The 17,263-nt window shown below is 39.8% G+C and overlaps 1 protein-coding gene across 2 annotated transcripts in view; it reads right to left on the bottom strand.

Annotated features, from left to right (window-relative positions):
• Window positions 1–17,263, bottom strand: part of ATP1B3 (ATPase Na+/K+ transporting subunit beta 3) — a 73,593-nt gene that overhangs the window by 38,904 nt on the left and 17,426 nt on the right. The window contains exon 2 of one of the 2 annotated variants that reach the window (XM_030574327.1): window positions 10,105–10,233. The exons of the other annotated variant lie outside the window; for it this stretch is intronic. Coding sequence (XP_030430187.1) covers window positions 10,105–10,233 — 129 coding nt within the window. The remainder of the gene's footprint in view (window positions 1–10,104; window positions 10,234–17,263) is intronic. 2 annotated transcript variants of the gene reach the window in all.

The raw sequence follows: 17,263 nt of genomic DNA on the forward strand, positions 1-17,263 counted from the left end.
TTTTTGGATGTTTCCTATATTTTCAAATATATTGATTTCAATTACAACACAGAATACAAGTGTGACGTGCTCATTTTATATTTATTTTTATTACAAATATTTGCACTGTAAAACACAAAAGAAATAGTATTTTTCAATTCGCCTAATACAAGTACTATACTGCAATCTCTATCATGAAAGTTGAAATGTAGAATTATGTACAAAAAAACCCTGCATTCAAAAATAAAACAATGTAAAACTTTAGAGCCTGCAAGTCCAATCAGTCCTATTAGTCCTACTGTTTAGCCAATCGCTCAAACGTTTGTTTACATTTGCAGAAGATAATGCTGCATGCTTCTTTTTTACGTCACCTGAAATTGAGAACAGGCGTTTTGCATGGCACTGTTGTAGCCGGTGTCGCAAGATATTTACATGCCAGATGCCCTAAAGATTCATATGTCCCTTCATGCTTCAATCACCATTCCAGAGGACATGCTTCCATGCTGATGACGGGTTCTGCTTGTTAACTATCCAAAGCAGTGCAGACTGACGCATGTTCATTTTCATCATTGGAGTCAGATGCCACCAGCAGAAGGCTAGTTTTCTTTTTTGGTGGTTTGGGTTCTGTAGTTTCTGCATTGGAGTGTTGCTCTTTTAAGACTTCTGAAAGCATGCTCCACACTTCATCCCTCTCAGATTTTTGAAGCACTTGGGTGGAATGCTATAGCTATCTTCTTTGCATTTTGTCAAATTTGCATTGACAGCGTTCTTAAAACGAATAATATGTGCTGGGTCATCATTTGAGACTGCTATAATATGAAATACATGGCAGAATGTGGGTAAAACAGAGCAGGAGACATATGATTCTCCCCCCAGAGGGTTCAGTCACGCATTATTTTTTTAACGAGTGTCATCAGCATGGAAGAATGCCCTCTAGAACGATGGCCGAAGCACGAAGAGACACCTGAATCTTTAGCACATCTGGCACGTAAATACCTTGTGATGTCAGCTATAAAAGTGCCATACAAATGCCTGTTCTCACTTTCTGGTGACAATGTAACTAAGAAGTGGGCACCATTATCTTCTAAACAAACTTGTTTCTCTTGGCAAACAACAAGTGGCTGAACAAGAAGTAGGACTATGTGGACTTGCAGACTCTAAAGTTTTACACAGTTTTGTTTTTGAGTACAGTTATGTATCAACAAAAATCTACATTTGTAAGTTGCACTTTCATAATAAAGAGATTGCACTACAATACTGGTATGAGATGAATTGAAAAGTACTATTTCTTTTGTTATTGTTTTTATAGTGCAAATATTTGTAATAAAAAATAATAAAGTGAACATTGCACAGTTTGTATTCTGTGCTGCAACTGAAATAGATATATTTGAAAAGGTAAAAAAAATCCCCAAGTATTTAATAAATGTCAATTGCTATTCTATTGTTTAACAGTGCGATCACAATAATTGTGATTAATTTTTTTTGAGTTAATCGTGTGAGTTAACTGCGATTAATCAACAGCCCTAATCATAAGTTATTTTATCTCTAAGCATATTTGATTCCCTGCAACATCCAAAGCAAGTATCAAATCTTCAGGCAGTCAAAAAAAAAATACATATACTCTTTGAAAATAGTATCTAGAAGCTATAATGGCTCTCTCTCTAGAGCTTACAGTATACAATACCAGGCCATCTTCCTGGGGAAACTGAGTTATTACCTGGAATTTAACAAAATATTTGTATTCTATTTAAGAATCTACCTCCCTTAAATCAATGAGAGGTTGGGCAAAACGTATACCCTTGTACCACTCTATACCATTACATGGAAAAACATTGCAAAATAATTTCATAGGCTCAACATTAAGGTCGGTAACAAAGCAATCAAGGGTAAATTTTCAGGCCAGTACAGAGAATGAGATGCACAACTCCCTATATGCCTAAAATGTAACCATTTATTGTCTACTTCAGTTTTTGTAGAGTATTAGCCACTCCCTAATTAAAATAGAAACTCAGTGGACAACTTTAAGTCAGAATTTTATCCTTTCCTTTTTCAAATCTACACAAAGAATATGTTTGCCTCAAAATAAGATATAGAAATGGAGAATTTTATTTCAAAATTTGAAAGCAACTAGGAGTTCTTAAACTTTGATCAAATCAGAGCTGCCAAATATAGTTCCAAATTAAATTTTAACTACTTAAAGAAAAAAAAAGCAAAAGAAAGAAATCTTCATCACACACAAAAAAAAGGGGGAGAGACAAAATAGTATCCCCAACTGAGATCCAGCACCCAAGATGAAAAGACTTAATATCTGATCTAATTTTGTCATCAGGCAATAATTCTCTGATGATCTTGTCAGAAGGTGTCAAAAGATGCTGGAGATATAAACTTCTATTAAAATGAATAAATAAACAAGAGGCTTTAATGCCCTTTCTATGGCAGAAATTGAGCTCAACATGCAACCTGATTAGTGAGAATTGCTTATTAAGGTAAGATTGGTTCCATTCTAAAGATTTGGCAGATCTTGAAGGAAGGGAGGAAAATACCACCATGTCCTCCCTAAACACCTATTCTTGCTCATTGCCAGGGCTGACAGGGGGTTGGAGTAGGGAAAGCACAACTGCACCAGGACCAGAAGTTCAGCTCCCACCTTCCCTCCATAATGTCTGCGTAAATAAAGTGAAATGGGAGAGGGTGGGACCCCAGAGAACATATCAGGGCCCCAAATTTCTTGATGGGCCAGGCCCTTGCTTCCTGCAGACCTAAGGCTTTTCAGAAGGAAGCCCTATTCATGCAGATCTTAGGAGATCTGTGCAGGTGAGGGAACATTCTCTCCACTTTTCTGCAGACTGCTCAAGATCTGCAGAAAGAAAGAACCCATAGTGAGCCTTAAGTTCTTGTCTGCCCTCTCATAGGCATAAGCTTATTCATAGGGTGGGCTATGGAAGTTAGGTTCATTCACTCCATTTTTGTCAGCTAGCAGTTCACAGCAGACAAACCTATTTCAGACCATCAGGGGTTCAGGAGCCAACTGGGTGCTGAAGGGGGAATGATCTAAAACTAACGAGGGCTCGGGGCTCTGATGAACTTCCGGCAGTTCACAGGAGGCCAGGAGTCAGTTTCATAACAGAGAAACTACAGGAGAAAAACATCAACTCCAGCAGGTGGCCCAGGAAGCATCTGGAGGCAGTAATACAATGAGGAAGGGATTCTTCACTCCTCACAACTCCTACCAAAGGGTTTGGAGCATAAGAGAGAGGTAGGGAGTTTCTTCTCCCCAGTTCCCCCCATTTTGCTAACTCAAAGCCTTTGAGAGCCACATAGGAGGTCTGCAGCAACAGAACTCACCTCCACAAGATGGTGGATAGGCACTGTAGTTAGCAGGAGTCTTTGTGGCCATTTACCCTCAAACCTTCTAAGGTCTGCTGGATTGACCACACCCTAGGGTGGGCAGGAACTGAAGTCTTCAGCAGACTTTAGGACCATTTTAAAAGAAAGTAAGGATAAAAATGTTAAGGTCAAGTTCTATTTGCAGGCAAATATCAGTAGTCTGAGTGCATATTACCTTTTAAAAACATTAGAAACCAAAGAAAAACAAAGTTAAGGTTGAACTTTTTAAGTCCACGAACTACCTTAACTCTATCTCTCAGAGCAGTGTTCTCAGAAAAGCCTGGAACACATGCTAATTTATCCAACAATAATAGTGGCCACCAAAATTACAGTGCATTATAATCATTGTCAGAGTGTCATTTTATGGTCTTCTTTAGTCACACAGTATACACACAGCTTTACCAATTCACGATTAGACAAACAGTATATGGAAAGAATAAATCATTTGTGCTTCCATTAAAAGCTTGATCCTTCAAAGTCCTGAGGGGACTCAGTTCTTCATAGGATGTACTCAGCTCTACAACTCTGTGGCAGCCAATTCTCCAAGTGACATTAGCTATTATGCCCCATATATAAATCTCATAGGTTTAGTTTATGCTGTTAGAGTACTTGAAAAAGAGCAGAAGACAGTAAAGGGACAAGGCTTGCTACTGGAGATTTATATACATGAAAAATTCTACAACTAAGGTTCTACAGTTAATGTTTCTAATACTTTATATTCAAAGAGAGAAAATGGTAGGCTGGCATCTGTACAGGGACAGAGAAAGTAGTTCAGGCACCTTGTTTAAGAAGTGCAACCTTGATTTTTCAGTACTTGAGTTTTTCATGTTTGGGAGGGTTTTAAAAAAAAAAGTTTTAAAATGGTAATATGCATTACCTATTGGCATGTGCCTACAACCTTAACTTCACTTTAATGAAGATTTGTCTGGCTATACATACAATATGATCTAAATGAAAGGGAAAAGGGAACTTTGAGTTTAATCCAAATTATTTAAGGAACCACTGAACATAACATAACATAACACTGATAAATGCAAAGTAATTCACACTGGAGGATATAATTTGAACTATTCATATTTTACTGAGTTTTAAATTCAGCCTGAGCTCATAAAAAGGCCCTGATCTTCACTGCGGACAACACAATGAAGGTCTCTGCTCAATGTGCAACAGGGTTAAAAAAAATAGTTGATGCATAATGGCTGGAGAATATAAAAATATTATGCCATTGTATAAAATGAATGGTGTGCCCTCATCTGGAAAACTATTTCTGGTCACCTACTCTCAAACAGGACACAGTAGAAAGAGGGGATTCAGAGGTGGGAGCCAAGAATGATTATAGGCATGAAAAAAAAAATCTCATATGAAGAGCTATTTCAATTTTTAAACTCATTTATCTTAGAATGGAGACAATTAAAAGGGACATGACTATACAAATAATTAATGGTAAGAGAAGGCAAATCAGGAACTTGGAATCACTCTGTTTCATAATACAAGATCAAATGGACATTCAGTTAAACTGAAAGATGGCAAATGCAAAACAGATAAAAGGAAACACTCTTCTATACAACTAGCCTGTGGAACTCCAAGCCTCAATGCATCTCTTATGGTAGCAGGTAATCTTTTTGAATACTATATGAGTGGCTAATAAATTAAGAATTGACATACTAAATATTAAAAGTTTTGGAAGAACCCTCATCTTTTAGCGTTTAAGACAACCTCTATTTGGGGTTACGATGAAATTTTCCCAGGAAATTATCCTATAACTGCTTATACACCGTCTTTTTTGCACTTCCTCTGAAGTGTCCAATACCAGCCATTGTTAGCATCAAGATACTAGATGGACCACTGGTCTGATCCAGTAAGCAACACAGGACTAGGTAATGACAGCTTTCCTTTTTAATTGAGTTTGGTATTTTAAAACACGCAAAATCTTCACCTCACTATCCTCTATATCGTATCTAATTTATATCCTGAACAATCAATATCTGAAGGGACTTTCTTCTGCAAACAGGAAATATTCCAAAATATTTTCATAAGTTTTGTTTTCCCAGTCATTATCTCTTTCCTCTGCTATTTCAGCTGTATGCTTTAACAGCAAAACAGGGAAGATAAAAATCAATGATTTAAAAAAAAATTGATAAAATGCTTTTTGAGAAAAAAACATATCTAAAAGATAGTTTAAATTAAGATACATTATAGCTCAAAGATATCATGGAACAGGAATTATACATTTTAATTCTATAGTATGAGACAATACATTCATGTAATGTTTAAATAAAGTTTTGTAAATGAGTTCAAATAGTTATGGATTAGGGACCCAATATTATAGGGTTCCAGGGACTCCTGTACAGATTATTTAGGTTAATCTTTCTACCTATCCAATGAGACTCAGTTCTCAGTCCAGAACATACCATCAGAGATGCTTAGTTTTGCAGTTCTCAAACTGTGGATTTGTTTCTTCAGAGATAACATGCTTATTAACAGCAAAAATGTTTTTAAATAAAATATATACAGGTGAGAAATAACAGACCTCAACCCTATTGCCCCCTGCAAATTTGTGTACCCAGAGTCAATCCTTACCTCTCTCTAAAAGTGCAAAGTTTCAAAAAGTTCAATGAATAGAATATTGCTGGGGGCGGAATGGATCACGTAGCCTATAGGATTAACCTGCTTGCTTGCATATTATATATCTTTTCTTATAGTTTCAGTATTTGGTTTATTGTAATAGGTTTATAGATTTATATTAAAGTAAGTTTGGCTGTAATGCAAGAGACCTACAGGCCATATCCTGTATGTTAAGCTAAGGCAAAGTTAGCTTATCTATATTAAGACCTTTTACCCCAAAAAGTAAAGTTGACCTACACCTTGTTACCTAAATACAGAAGTACCCACGCCTATGTCTATGACCTTTTATCTAGACCAATCGACAACGGAGAACGGCATAAGGGGGTTTTCAATGTTGTACCCACAGACTTAACACGTACACCACAAGGGAACTTATGGACGTATGTACATGTAATCAATACGCACAAACATATTAGCCTATGGGATAAGCGTACCCTAACATTTTGTGGGTGTGGAATGAAATTTGGGCATAGAAGGATGGATTTCCAGCACTTGTGACCCACCTCGCCAGAGCACTCCGCTCTACCATTCTCATTTATATTCTATTTCTACTCTCTCTCTCTCTCTCTATTCCATCTATGATGACTACTACTATTAGTAGGCTATACTTGTTCTTAAACTTTAAGTTTCAAAGGAACTAGGCTAAGCTTGGTTTCCCTAAGTTTTATTCTTAGTTTATTAGGTTTTGATTTTAAGTTTAAAGTTAGTCAAGTAAACCCTAAATTAGTATTGATAGCTTTTCGCATTACATTTTTCTAAGCACTGCATCACTCTCTCAAGAATTGAGAAACCTGAACTGCAAGGCTGGTCCTGTATTTCTTACCACCAGGTTATCAAGGAACAGTGTGAGTATTTTAACCAAAACTTTCTGGCATATAATACTATATTACCATATGTATCTTTTGAATTGCAGTAATGCAATTGTAACTGAGTATTTTACCATTTACTTACTATTATTGATTTTAACAAAAAGTCTTTAAGGCTGTATCTGTCTCAGTGTGGGCTTCCTGTCATACCCCCGAGGGTCCTTTGTAAATTCTGTAGAGCCTGATTCGGGACAAGAATTTTATCTTCTGATCAAACAGATTGGAGACCCTAAAACCCATACTATTAACATTAATAATTAATAATTATTATCAATATGATTAAAATTAAATTAAAATTAATAAATTAAATTCCCACATTATCCAAATTAATATTATTAGTACATCCCAACTTAGGCTACAATCTAGACAAGAAGAAGTCTAGAGATAAATGTGAGAAGGGAGGGAGGGGCAGGCAGTAGAAGCAAAAGCGAAACTGTTCAAGCAGCATATTCCAGAAGTCTTGAGGTCTTTCTGACTGTAGCCTTCATTGATCTGAAATCTACCATACCATTCTCTCACTAGAAGGGAAAATGTATAACGGCAATAGGCTATAAGAGAGACCCAGTTTGGGAATATTTTAATGAAGTTCCTCTACCTGTGGGTAAGACAGGCACGCGTGCAAAATACAAACAGTGCAATAAAAAAAATGCAAGGCCTGGTTGCCCGAATAAAACAACATCAGGAGAAGCATTCCTTCTCAGGAGGAAGCTGCTTTGAAGATGATGAAAGAAACATGTCTGAACAGGAAGGATCTTCAGGTTGGTAAATTTTTTTATTTCATACTTCTTTCTGAAGGACTGCCTGTCTTCCTTCTGGACTATTCTTGAATTATCATATTTGAGCAAAAAATATATAGTTGTTACTCTATGGTACTATCATTTTAGATGCAGTTGTGATAAAAAGTAAATAGCTGAAATAGGCAGATCTTCCTTTTACAATTTCACCTTTAAAGTAGTACCGAGAGTCGGTGAATGCAATGAGTAATACTAAATGAGAAGTATGGTTAACAACAATTAAATAACTGCATTGACTTAGTTTGTTTAGGAGAATCCAGCCTCAACATACAGGATTTTGAAGACTATCCACCTTCAAGATCACCATTTTTTTTAGTTTCAGAGTTATCTGCCAACGATAGTCTTTCAGTCACATCAAGTATGTCACATAGCCACAGTACATCACCTGTAGCAAAAAGAAAAAATCTCCATCATCAAGAAACAACCATAGACAAGGTTGTTCCAGAGGGTGAAATTGTTAACCTGAGTCTTGATGGGTGGAACAATGTCCACAATGATCCTGTTATATGTGCTTGTGTGACAACAGAAGAAGGGAATATCTTCTTTACAGAAACAACTGATACATCAGTAAATGCACACACAGCAGAATACTTACAAGAAGTAGCAGTAAAAGCTATAGCAAACCGAAAAAAAATTTAAAATATCTATTACGCAGCTTGGTCACAGACAACGTTGCAAATGTTTTCAAGATCAGAAATTATTTAAGAGAGAGTGAAGAGAGTCCCAAGCCAATAACATATGGTTGCAGTGCTCATTTGTTGCACTCCTAGCAAGACTTTTCAGTGTTCCAGAAATAAAGGCTAATGTTGTTGAAATTGCAAAATACTTCCGTAACAACCACTCTGCAGTGGCTGCTCTGAAAAAAGTGCAAGGAACCAAGCTAACTCTACCACAAGACGTGCGACAGAACTCAGTAGTGGACTGTTTTGAGCACTATATCAAGAACTGGCCTAATCTGATGACAATTTGTGAACAAAATCATGAAAAAAAAAATAGATGGCACTGACACAGCCAAAGTTCTCAACTTTGGGCTTAAGAGAAATGTTCAACACATGCTGAGTTTGCAATGACAGTTAAATTACAAGCATTAAAAAAAACGAATGGAACAAGCACTATCTCTAGTTCATTTTCTTGCAAATATTCTCAATACTCAGTACAAGGGTCTGAGTAAGAAGAAGAGTTGGCTATGACATGGACATCCAACAATCATCCCTCCATAATGCCAATTATAGTAAACTTCAGAGCTAAGGGTGAACCATTCAAGAAATATATGTTTGCTGATGATGTTCTAAAGAAAGTCACACCAATGAAGTGGTGGAAGTCACTTAAGCACTCGGAGTCAGAAACTATTGAAGTGATAATCTCACTTTTAACAGCAGTAGCTTCTTCTGCCGGTGTAGAAAGAATATTTTCTTCCTTTGGACTAGTTTATTCCAAATTGAGAAATCGTTTGGGACCTGAAAAAGCAGGAAAGCTTGTTTTTCTTATCCAGATTATGAACAAACAGGAAAATGAAGGTGAAGATGACTGAGTTAGCTACAGAAGGCAATATTTTAAGTTTGTCATGTTGACCTGGCTAACATAGTTGATTTAATTATTTTTTTAAATATGTCATTTAACTATTTTAGTTAAACAATTTTAACAAACTTGAAAAATTCATATGCTTGTTTTGTTAAAATACTCTATATTTGCTGTTCAAGAAAAGAATCTAGAATACATAACGTTGTTGTCTTAGTTAAATAAAACAATTTAATTGTCTGTCTAGTGATGTTCTCCTCCTAATACAGCACGGCAAGAAAATCCTCCAAATATTAATGATTAACCTATTGAATTGGAGATAGCTCACCTCCCAATGACTTCATAAATATCTGAAAAGTTTTCAAAATAAATCACTGTTTAAAAATGTATAGTGTGTACCTTCTAAAAACGAAACCTACATCTATCTCTGAGTTGTGAGGAATATGTATTAAGGTTATAACAATCAACAAGAATGCACTTTTATGTAGAAATCAATGACTTAAATCACTGGTTAGGAAGACCTGATTTAATCATGATTTAAATCAAATCTACCCTCCAGCAAAATATCAAAACTTAGCTTACTCCTGCAGTGAAGCAACAATGCTATGTTTATGACCTCATATTGCATTGTTGTGGATTGAAAACTGCAATTTAAATGTACAGCAAAATCCAGGAAGAACTAGAAAGGAGTGAATTTAGAGCTATCAGTTAGTAAATATGGCCAAAAAAAACCCTATAAATGGCTTTATGCTGCAAACCTACAAAGCCCAAATAATTCACCCATTATAAAAGAGTCCTCCTTTAAAACTCTTTGTTAGTCTAATTAAAACTACACTACATTGGAATATGTACTTTATCCGAAAAGGAAGTTATTAGATAAAATTTATCTTATTCTAATTTAAAATCCAGAAATAAAACTAAAAGAGTACAGTTACCTGGACTAGAAATCCGGTCACGATATTTAGGAATATCTCCGCTCAAGGTTTGAAGCATAACCCACATTGTGAATGTAAAGAGTGCTGCTAGGAAACCATAGAATACCAGATAAAACAGCAAGATTAGACCTGTAAAATTAAAGAACTCACATTAACAAAATATTTAAACTGAACGTGAGTCTAATTTTTTACTCTGACACTGAGGATTGTAGTTCAATAGGAGTTGGATCAGATGCTCAGTCCCCACCACTCAAATACAGAGATACCAAATTACATCTTCCTTGTGTTTCAGCATTAGAATCTACAGACATAGCTATATCTATACATACATACACACACACACACACACTCCCCCCAACATAAAGTTCAGCTTTTAAAGGAAAGGTCATTCCATTTTTTTTTATTTTTTATTTTATTTTATTTATTTTTTTTTTTTTAAAGAGTTTGAACAGGAGGATGCTCCTTTCCCAGCTTCTGAGGACAATTTTTGTTCCGTTGCAGCTGGTCTGAGAGCCAAGTAACTGATTGTACCCCAGCATAACAGAGCCTCTACGTGCAATACTATATGTGAATAATAAATCAGATTACAAGCCAAATGACTATACATTAGATTTTCACCAAGTTTATAGAGCCCTGGATGAAAAAACAAGATGCTATAATGTGAACACAAATTATAACTGTAGAATTTCTCATTCGCTGATTGGGGACTACATGGTGCTTCTTCTGATGCAGAACTTGAGGTACATGTGATAGTAAGTTAGGTGGTTTTGCGATGTGGATAAGAAGGTTGTAGAATACATCCCACATACAACTGGTATATCTTGCAATCATTTCTCAAGCTATCCCAGACATTGGGTTTAGACTGGGGACATTACAGAGCTCCTTTAGCAATTTTATTAACAGATTAGGTTTTTTCTTTTTTAAAGCATTAAGTAAATATAGTTTTTCATTTAACTAAATAGAGTGAATAGACCAGTGGTTCTCAACCTATTTATCTATTTATCATTGTGGGCTGTGTGGGACCCTGAACCTGCTGTGGGGAAGCTGGGAGCCCACCACACACGGCCAGGCAGCCGGGAGCCCGCCACGTGTGGCCTTTAGCCCACAGCTGTGTGGTAATTGGGCTGCATGCAGCCCATGGGTTGAGAACCACTGGTCTAGAGCTAAGCTTGGATTGCCCACTTCAGGTGTTTTCTGTAAGCTTTATGCAAGTCTGTGCCAATAAACTACAGAAGGTTTGTTACCAAGGGAAATTGTCTAGAGAGTGAAACAGATAACTTAGATAAACAGGCAGCTTCATGGACAAGCTTCCCCCATCCTCTCTAGTATCTCCCAAAATCAACAGAAAATTAAGGTCAGTAAGCAGCTACATTATACTGCAGCATATCAAGCCAAAGCTAATGTTTGCCAATGATTCAAAACATTAAATATATTTCTATATCATATTATTCCTATAATCAGTATTCAAACAAATTAATGTTAAAACGTTACTTCTATTGCCTCAAGCTTTGAGAAATCATGATGCTTTCCAAGTCACCACATGGATATCACCTGTGAAGAGTATTTGAAGGAACAGTGTGTGTGGAAAAGGAGGGGGGAAACTGGACACAGTCACGAAGGATTTAAAGATTTTAAGTTAACACTGCTGGGGTGCAACTGGCTGGAATCCAGATATACAGGGTTATGTAGTTTTTTTAATTTTGCCAATTGCTCTTCTGTAACATACTATTTCAACGCAGGTCTGAACACTTCATCACCTCAGAGAGTTTTTCATCACATTGGCAATAGTGATTAATGTTTTACAAAAATGAAAGTGACATAAGGGAGCTTTTGCATGGAAAGCCTGGAAGAAAGTATGTGCCTGCAAGATAAAAAATGATGAATTGTGCAATTAGTTACGGACTGCTTCTCTGAAAAACTGCTAAAGAGAATTATCTACATTTTAAGTAGCTGTCTGGTTACACAATCTCATAAGTCCTAAAATAACTAGATATGACACTCTGCAGTAGTACTATTAATGTGCACCTTTGCTGTGTAGTGAGGCAGGCGGCTTTCACCTTAGAAGTGCTGCATCACAAGTCGATTTGAGGGTAAAGGATGCAATTACTCCTGTAAGTGATCTCTATCAAAAATGGCTTAGATTGAGCTGTAAGCTTTTACAGGAACATGGCCCATTCTGGAACTTGGTAACTAAAACTACTCCAGTAATCCATTTACAAGGGCATATTGTATGCATACAAAATTAAATAGTAAAGTTTGGTAGATTTTCTTTTAGTACATTAAGCTTAGGTGTCTCAAGTAAACCCACAGGAAGAGTAATTTAGAATTAAGGGTGAATAATTGTCCTAAACTCACCTAGATGTGAGTAGGTATTGCAAAAACATTTGAAGAGTGCATAATTTTGTGTGCTGTAATGTTTACTGTGACAAAGTTCCTCCTCTACCTTGGTGGTCCTGTGCTTATTTGGCAAATTTACTCATTTCAGTGATCTTCCCCACAGTCTGGGTCAACTTCTCCTGCATCTAATCAGGAATTGGGAGGTTTGGGGGGAACCCAGCCCCGCCCTCTACTCCAGGTTCCAGCCCACGGCCCTGTGGATTGCAGCTATCTATAGTGCCTCCTGTAACAGCTACATGACAGCTACAACTCCCTGGGCTACTTCCCCATGGACTCCTCCAAACACCTTCTTTATCCTCACCACAGGACCTTCCTCCTGGTGTCCAATAATGCTTGCACTCCTTAGTCCTCCAGCAGCACACCCTCTCACTCTCAGCTCCTTGCGCCTCTTGCTCCCAGCTCCTCACACACACTTCCTCTCCTCTGGCTCCCCCCTCCCTGACTGGAGTGAGCTCCTTTTTAAACCCAGGTGTTCTGATAAGCCTGCTTTGATTGGCTGCAGGTGTTCTAATCAGCCTGTCTGCCTTAATTGGTTCTAGCAGGTTCCTGATTACTCTAGTGCAGCTCCTGCTCTGGTCACTCAGGGAACAGAAAACTACTCACCCAGTGACCAGTATATTTGCCCTCTACCAGACTCCTGTACCCCACTGGCCTCTGTCACATTACATATAGGGCCTGAAAAAGTCCACAAGATGTCTACTAGTCCACAAGATGTCTACTAGCCATATGTATACACGCAAATATAACAGATGGGAAAAAACAGTTACCTCTTCCGTAACTGATGTTCTTCGAGATATGTTGCTCATGTCTATTCCACAATAGGTGTGCCTACTCGCCACCTGCACCAGTGCCGGAACTTTTTCCCCTAGCAGTCTCCGTGGCCGGGGAGGGGCCACCCCCCGACGAACCCTGGAGTGGCGCCTGCCCGGCACAGTATAACAGGAGCTGTGCGCTCCCCTACTCTCGGTTCCTTTTTGCCAGACAACTCCAACAAAGGGGAAGGAGGGTGAGATGAGGAATAGACATGAACAACACATCTAAAAGAACATCAGTTACGGAAAAGGTAACTGTTTTTTCTTCTTCGAGTGATTGCTCATGTTTATTCCACAATAGGTGATTTCAAGGTATTTCTGTTGGAGGTGGGTAAACAAGGTATATCTGTCGGAGGTGGGTAAAAACCCAGCATCATCCTGGTTTGGGAGACGATCGCATAGTGCGAGGTGAACGTGTGAACCGACGACCATGTGGCGGCCCTATAAACATCCATGGGGACGTGGGCCACGAAGGCAGCTGAGGAAGCCTGTGCCCAGGTCAAGTGCAGCCTCACAGTGGTTGGCAGGGGAATGCCTGGCCAGCTCATAACAGGAACAGATGCACAAAGTGATCCAGTTGGAAAGCTGCTGAGTGGAAATCAGCTGGCTCCTCGCACGCTCAGCCAAGGCAACAGCTGTGAGGACTTTCTGAATGGCTTAGTCTGCTCGAGGCAGAAAGCCAGAGCCAATCGAGCACGTGGAGACAGTTCCTCACTAGATGCGTGAAGCCTGGGGCAGAGGACCGGCAGAAAAAATGTCCTGACCCATGTGGCAGGTGGAGACCACCTTCGGGAGGAACGCAGGGTGTGGGCGGAGCTGGACCTCATCCTTATGAAAGACTGTGTACGGCAGTTCAGAGGTCAGGGCCCTAAGCTCTGAAACTTGCCTGTCCAACATGATAGCAACCAGCAAGGCCACCTTCCACGAGAGGTGAGACCAGGAGCATGTGGCCAGTGGTTCAAACAGGGGCCCGGTGAGATGAGCCAACACCAGGATTAGGTCCCACTGTGGAACCGGGAGTCTAGAATGTGGGAAAAGACAGTCTAGACCCTTAATGAACCAGCCAGTCATAGCATGGGAAAACACCAGGTGTCCTTGCACCAGCGGATGGAAGGCCAATATGGCCACCAGGTGCATCTTGATGGACGTGGTCACTAGGCCCTGGGCCCTCAGGTGGAGAAAGTAATCAAGGATAAGTTGGATCAGGGCTGTCATAGGGAAGACACTCTGGTCTGCCACCCACCAAATAAGAGTGGTGAGCGAAGGGCCATCTACTTTCGAAGAGGGCGCACTGAACTTACTCTGAGCACATCCTTTCCTCTCCTCCAATGAACAGCCACTCCGTAAGGTGAATCGCTGCTAGGTTGGGATGGAGGACGCGGCCCTGGTCCTGTAAGAGCAGGTCTGGGTGGAGCAGCAATGGCCATAGCGGAGCTACCGCCAGGCCCGTAAGGGTCCCGTACCAATACTGCCTGGACCATGCCAGGGCAATCAGGAGGACTTGAGCCTTGTCCGTCTTTATCTTTTCCAGAACCCTGCTGATCAGAGACAACAGGGGGGAGTCGTAGAGAAGCCAGCCTGACCAGGACAGGAGAAAGGCATCAGAGATAGTGCCCCTTTCCCAGGCCCTCCTTGGAGCAGAACCAGGGGCATCGCCGGTTCTGCTGAGCCGTGAATAGGTCCACCTAGGGAGTTCCCCACCTTTGGAAGAGCCGGTGGGCCACTTCCAGGTGGAGGGACCACTCATGTTACGAGAAGTCCCTGCTCAAATGATCCGCCCTCTCGTTGCGTGTGCCCAGTAAGTGGAAGGCCTTCAGGTGGATGTTGTGGGCTATACAGAAGTCCCACAGCCTGAGGGCTTCGAGGCAGAGGGCAGAGGAGCGGGTCTCACCTTGCCTGCTGATACAGAACATCGAGGCCACATTGTCCGTGAGGACCCTGATTACCTTGCCCTCCAGGTGCAATCAGAAGACCATACATGCCAGCCGCATTGTTTGACGTTTATGTTTAGGGTCAGGTCCTGAGCCGACCACAAATGGGCCCCCAACCCAGGTCCAACACATCAGACACCAGCTCCAGTGACAGGGCCCTGTCCCTGAACGGGACCCCTTGGGGCATGTTGTTCGGAGTGGACCACCATCGCAGGGAGGTAATCACAGTGTCCATCCTGTCCATGGCCTGGGAGAAATTAGAGGCCAACCAGAGCTGGAGGGGCCTCAACCCGAGTCTGGAATGACAGACCACATACACTGGTCTACAATTTTTGAGAAGTGGTCTGCTTCAGAGATAAAATGTGATATTTATTATGTATTTTGATGTGCTGAATTCAAATATGACAATTAAAACAATTGATTGGCTACTGTTTCTAAGATATTTAAGTTTTTACATTTTATGTCTATGTCTATTGTGTAGATAGTAGAGTTTTAATCATAAATTGTAAACCTAGGTCTTTTCATGTGTTTATGGTTGCTTTACATGATAATATTTCACCTGTCCTGTTTATGTAACACTTTAAAAATCAGCAAGAGTTATATCAATAAAATGTATTATGAAACAAAAAGCAAAAAACTTTCTGTACATAGTTTAGTCCTATTCAGTGTCTACTTGGCGCTTCTTGGCTTGTCTCTTGTATTCATTAAATGGAGCATCTCTTGGCACTGTCCAGCAATAGTCTGCAAGCATTGATGGGCTCCATTTGCCCTGATAGCCTGCCAGGAGATTCCACTGCTGTAGTCTGGAGCCCAACAGCTCTGCCTTACTCTTGGGTAGTTCCAAATCCCTGACAAGGTCATTCAGTTCACCTTGTGTTACGAGGTGTGGTTCAGAGGAGGATGGGAGAAAATGTGGGTCCTGTGACATTGATGGTTTAGGACCAGAAGTTTCATCCTCTTCCTTTGACTCAAGTGAGAATGATTCTGGTGCATCAGGAACCGGCAGTCCTTCTCCGTGGGGTACTGATGGAATGTTTGGATAATACACAGTCCACTTTTTCTTCTTTGACACACCTTTCCCAACTGGAGGCACCATGCAGAAGGAACAATTGCTGGTATGATCTGTTGGCTCTCTCCAAATCATTGGCACTGCAAAAGGCATAGATTTCCTTTTCCTGTTCAACCACTGGCCAAGATTTGTTGCACAAGTGTTGCAGCATATGTGTAGGGCTCACCTCTTGTCCTGATCTCCAATTTTGCAGCCAAAAGAAAGGGGATAGGCTTTCTTAACCATAGTGGTTATACTGCGCTTTTGTGATGCAAAAGTCACTTCACCACAAACACAGCAGAAGTTATCTGCACTCTTCACACAAGTACGGGGCATCTCTGCTCACTCTGGCTAAACAGAAATGTGTCCCTTTGCAAAATCAAACACTGACAAATAAGAGAGCACGACACTGTATGATTTCTAGAGCTGATACAGGGCAATTTGTTCAGCAGAGTGATGTAAGCTTCGTTATGATTGCATCATCCATGACTTCTAGGAATAACATGATGCAATTCATATCATGTATTACGCAATACCAGCTTCAGATTGCATCATTCATTGTTTTGCCTAAAAAGCAAGTACTGTCCAAACCCAGTCATATATTTATTCATAGATCCAGTCAAAGATGTATTTTAGTCATTTCTGGTTTAAATTGAGATCCCTTCCCTTTATAACTCACTTATCCTCCGCCATTCCCAAGTCAAGGGTCACACATACTGACCCAATAGCATATCTTGAAAACTAGAGCCAATCAACAATTTTAAGCATCATTTTCGTTCTCAGTGACCCAGAATTAGTAAAGTTCGACTACATTTATTTCAGAAGCATTTTGGCTGTAGAGCAGTGATACGTGCATGCCGACATATGACCCAAAACCCTGGCTGTTGTCACCAGGAACCTTGTGATCGAGTCAATGAGACCTTTCAGGGTCTCGAACCTGTCTGGTGGGAGGGAGGTCCTGGCCGACACTG

This window comes from Gopherus evgoodei, chromosome 9, assembly GCF_007399415.2.
Source record: "Gopherus evgoodei ecotype Sinaloan lineage chromosome 9, rGopEvg1_v1.p, whole genome shotgun sequence".
Classification (NCBI taxonomy): Eukaryota; Metazoa; Chordata; order Testudines; family Testudinidae; genus Gopherus; species Gopherus evgoodei.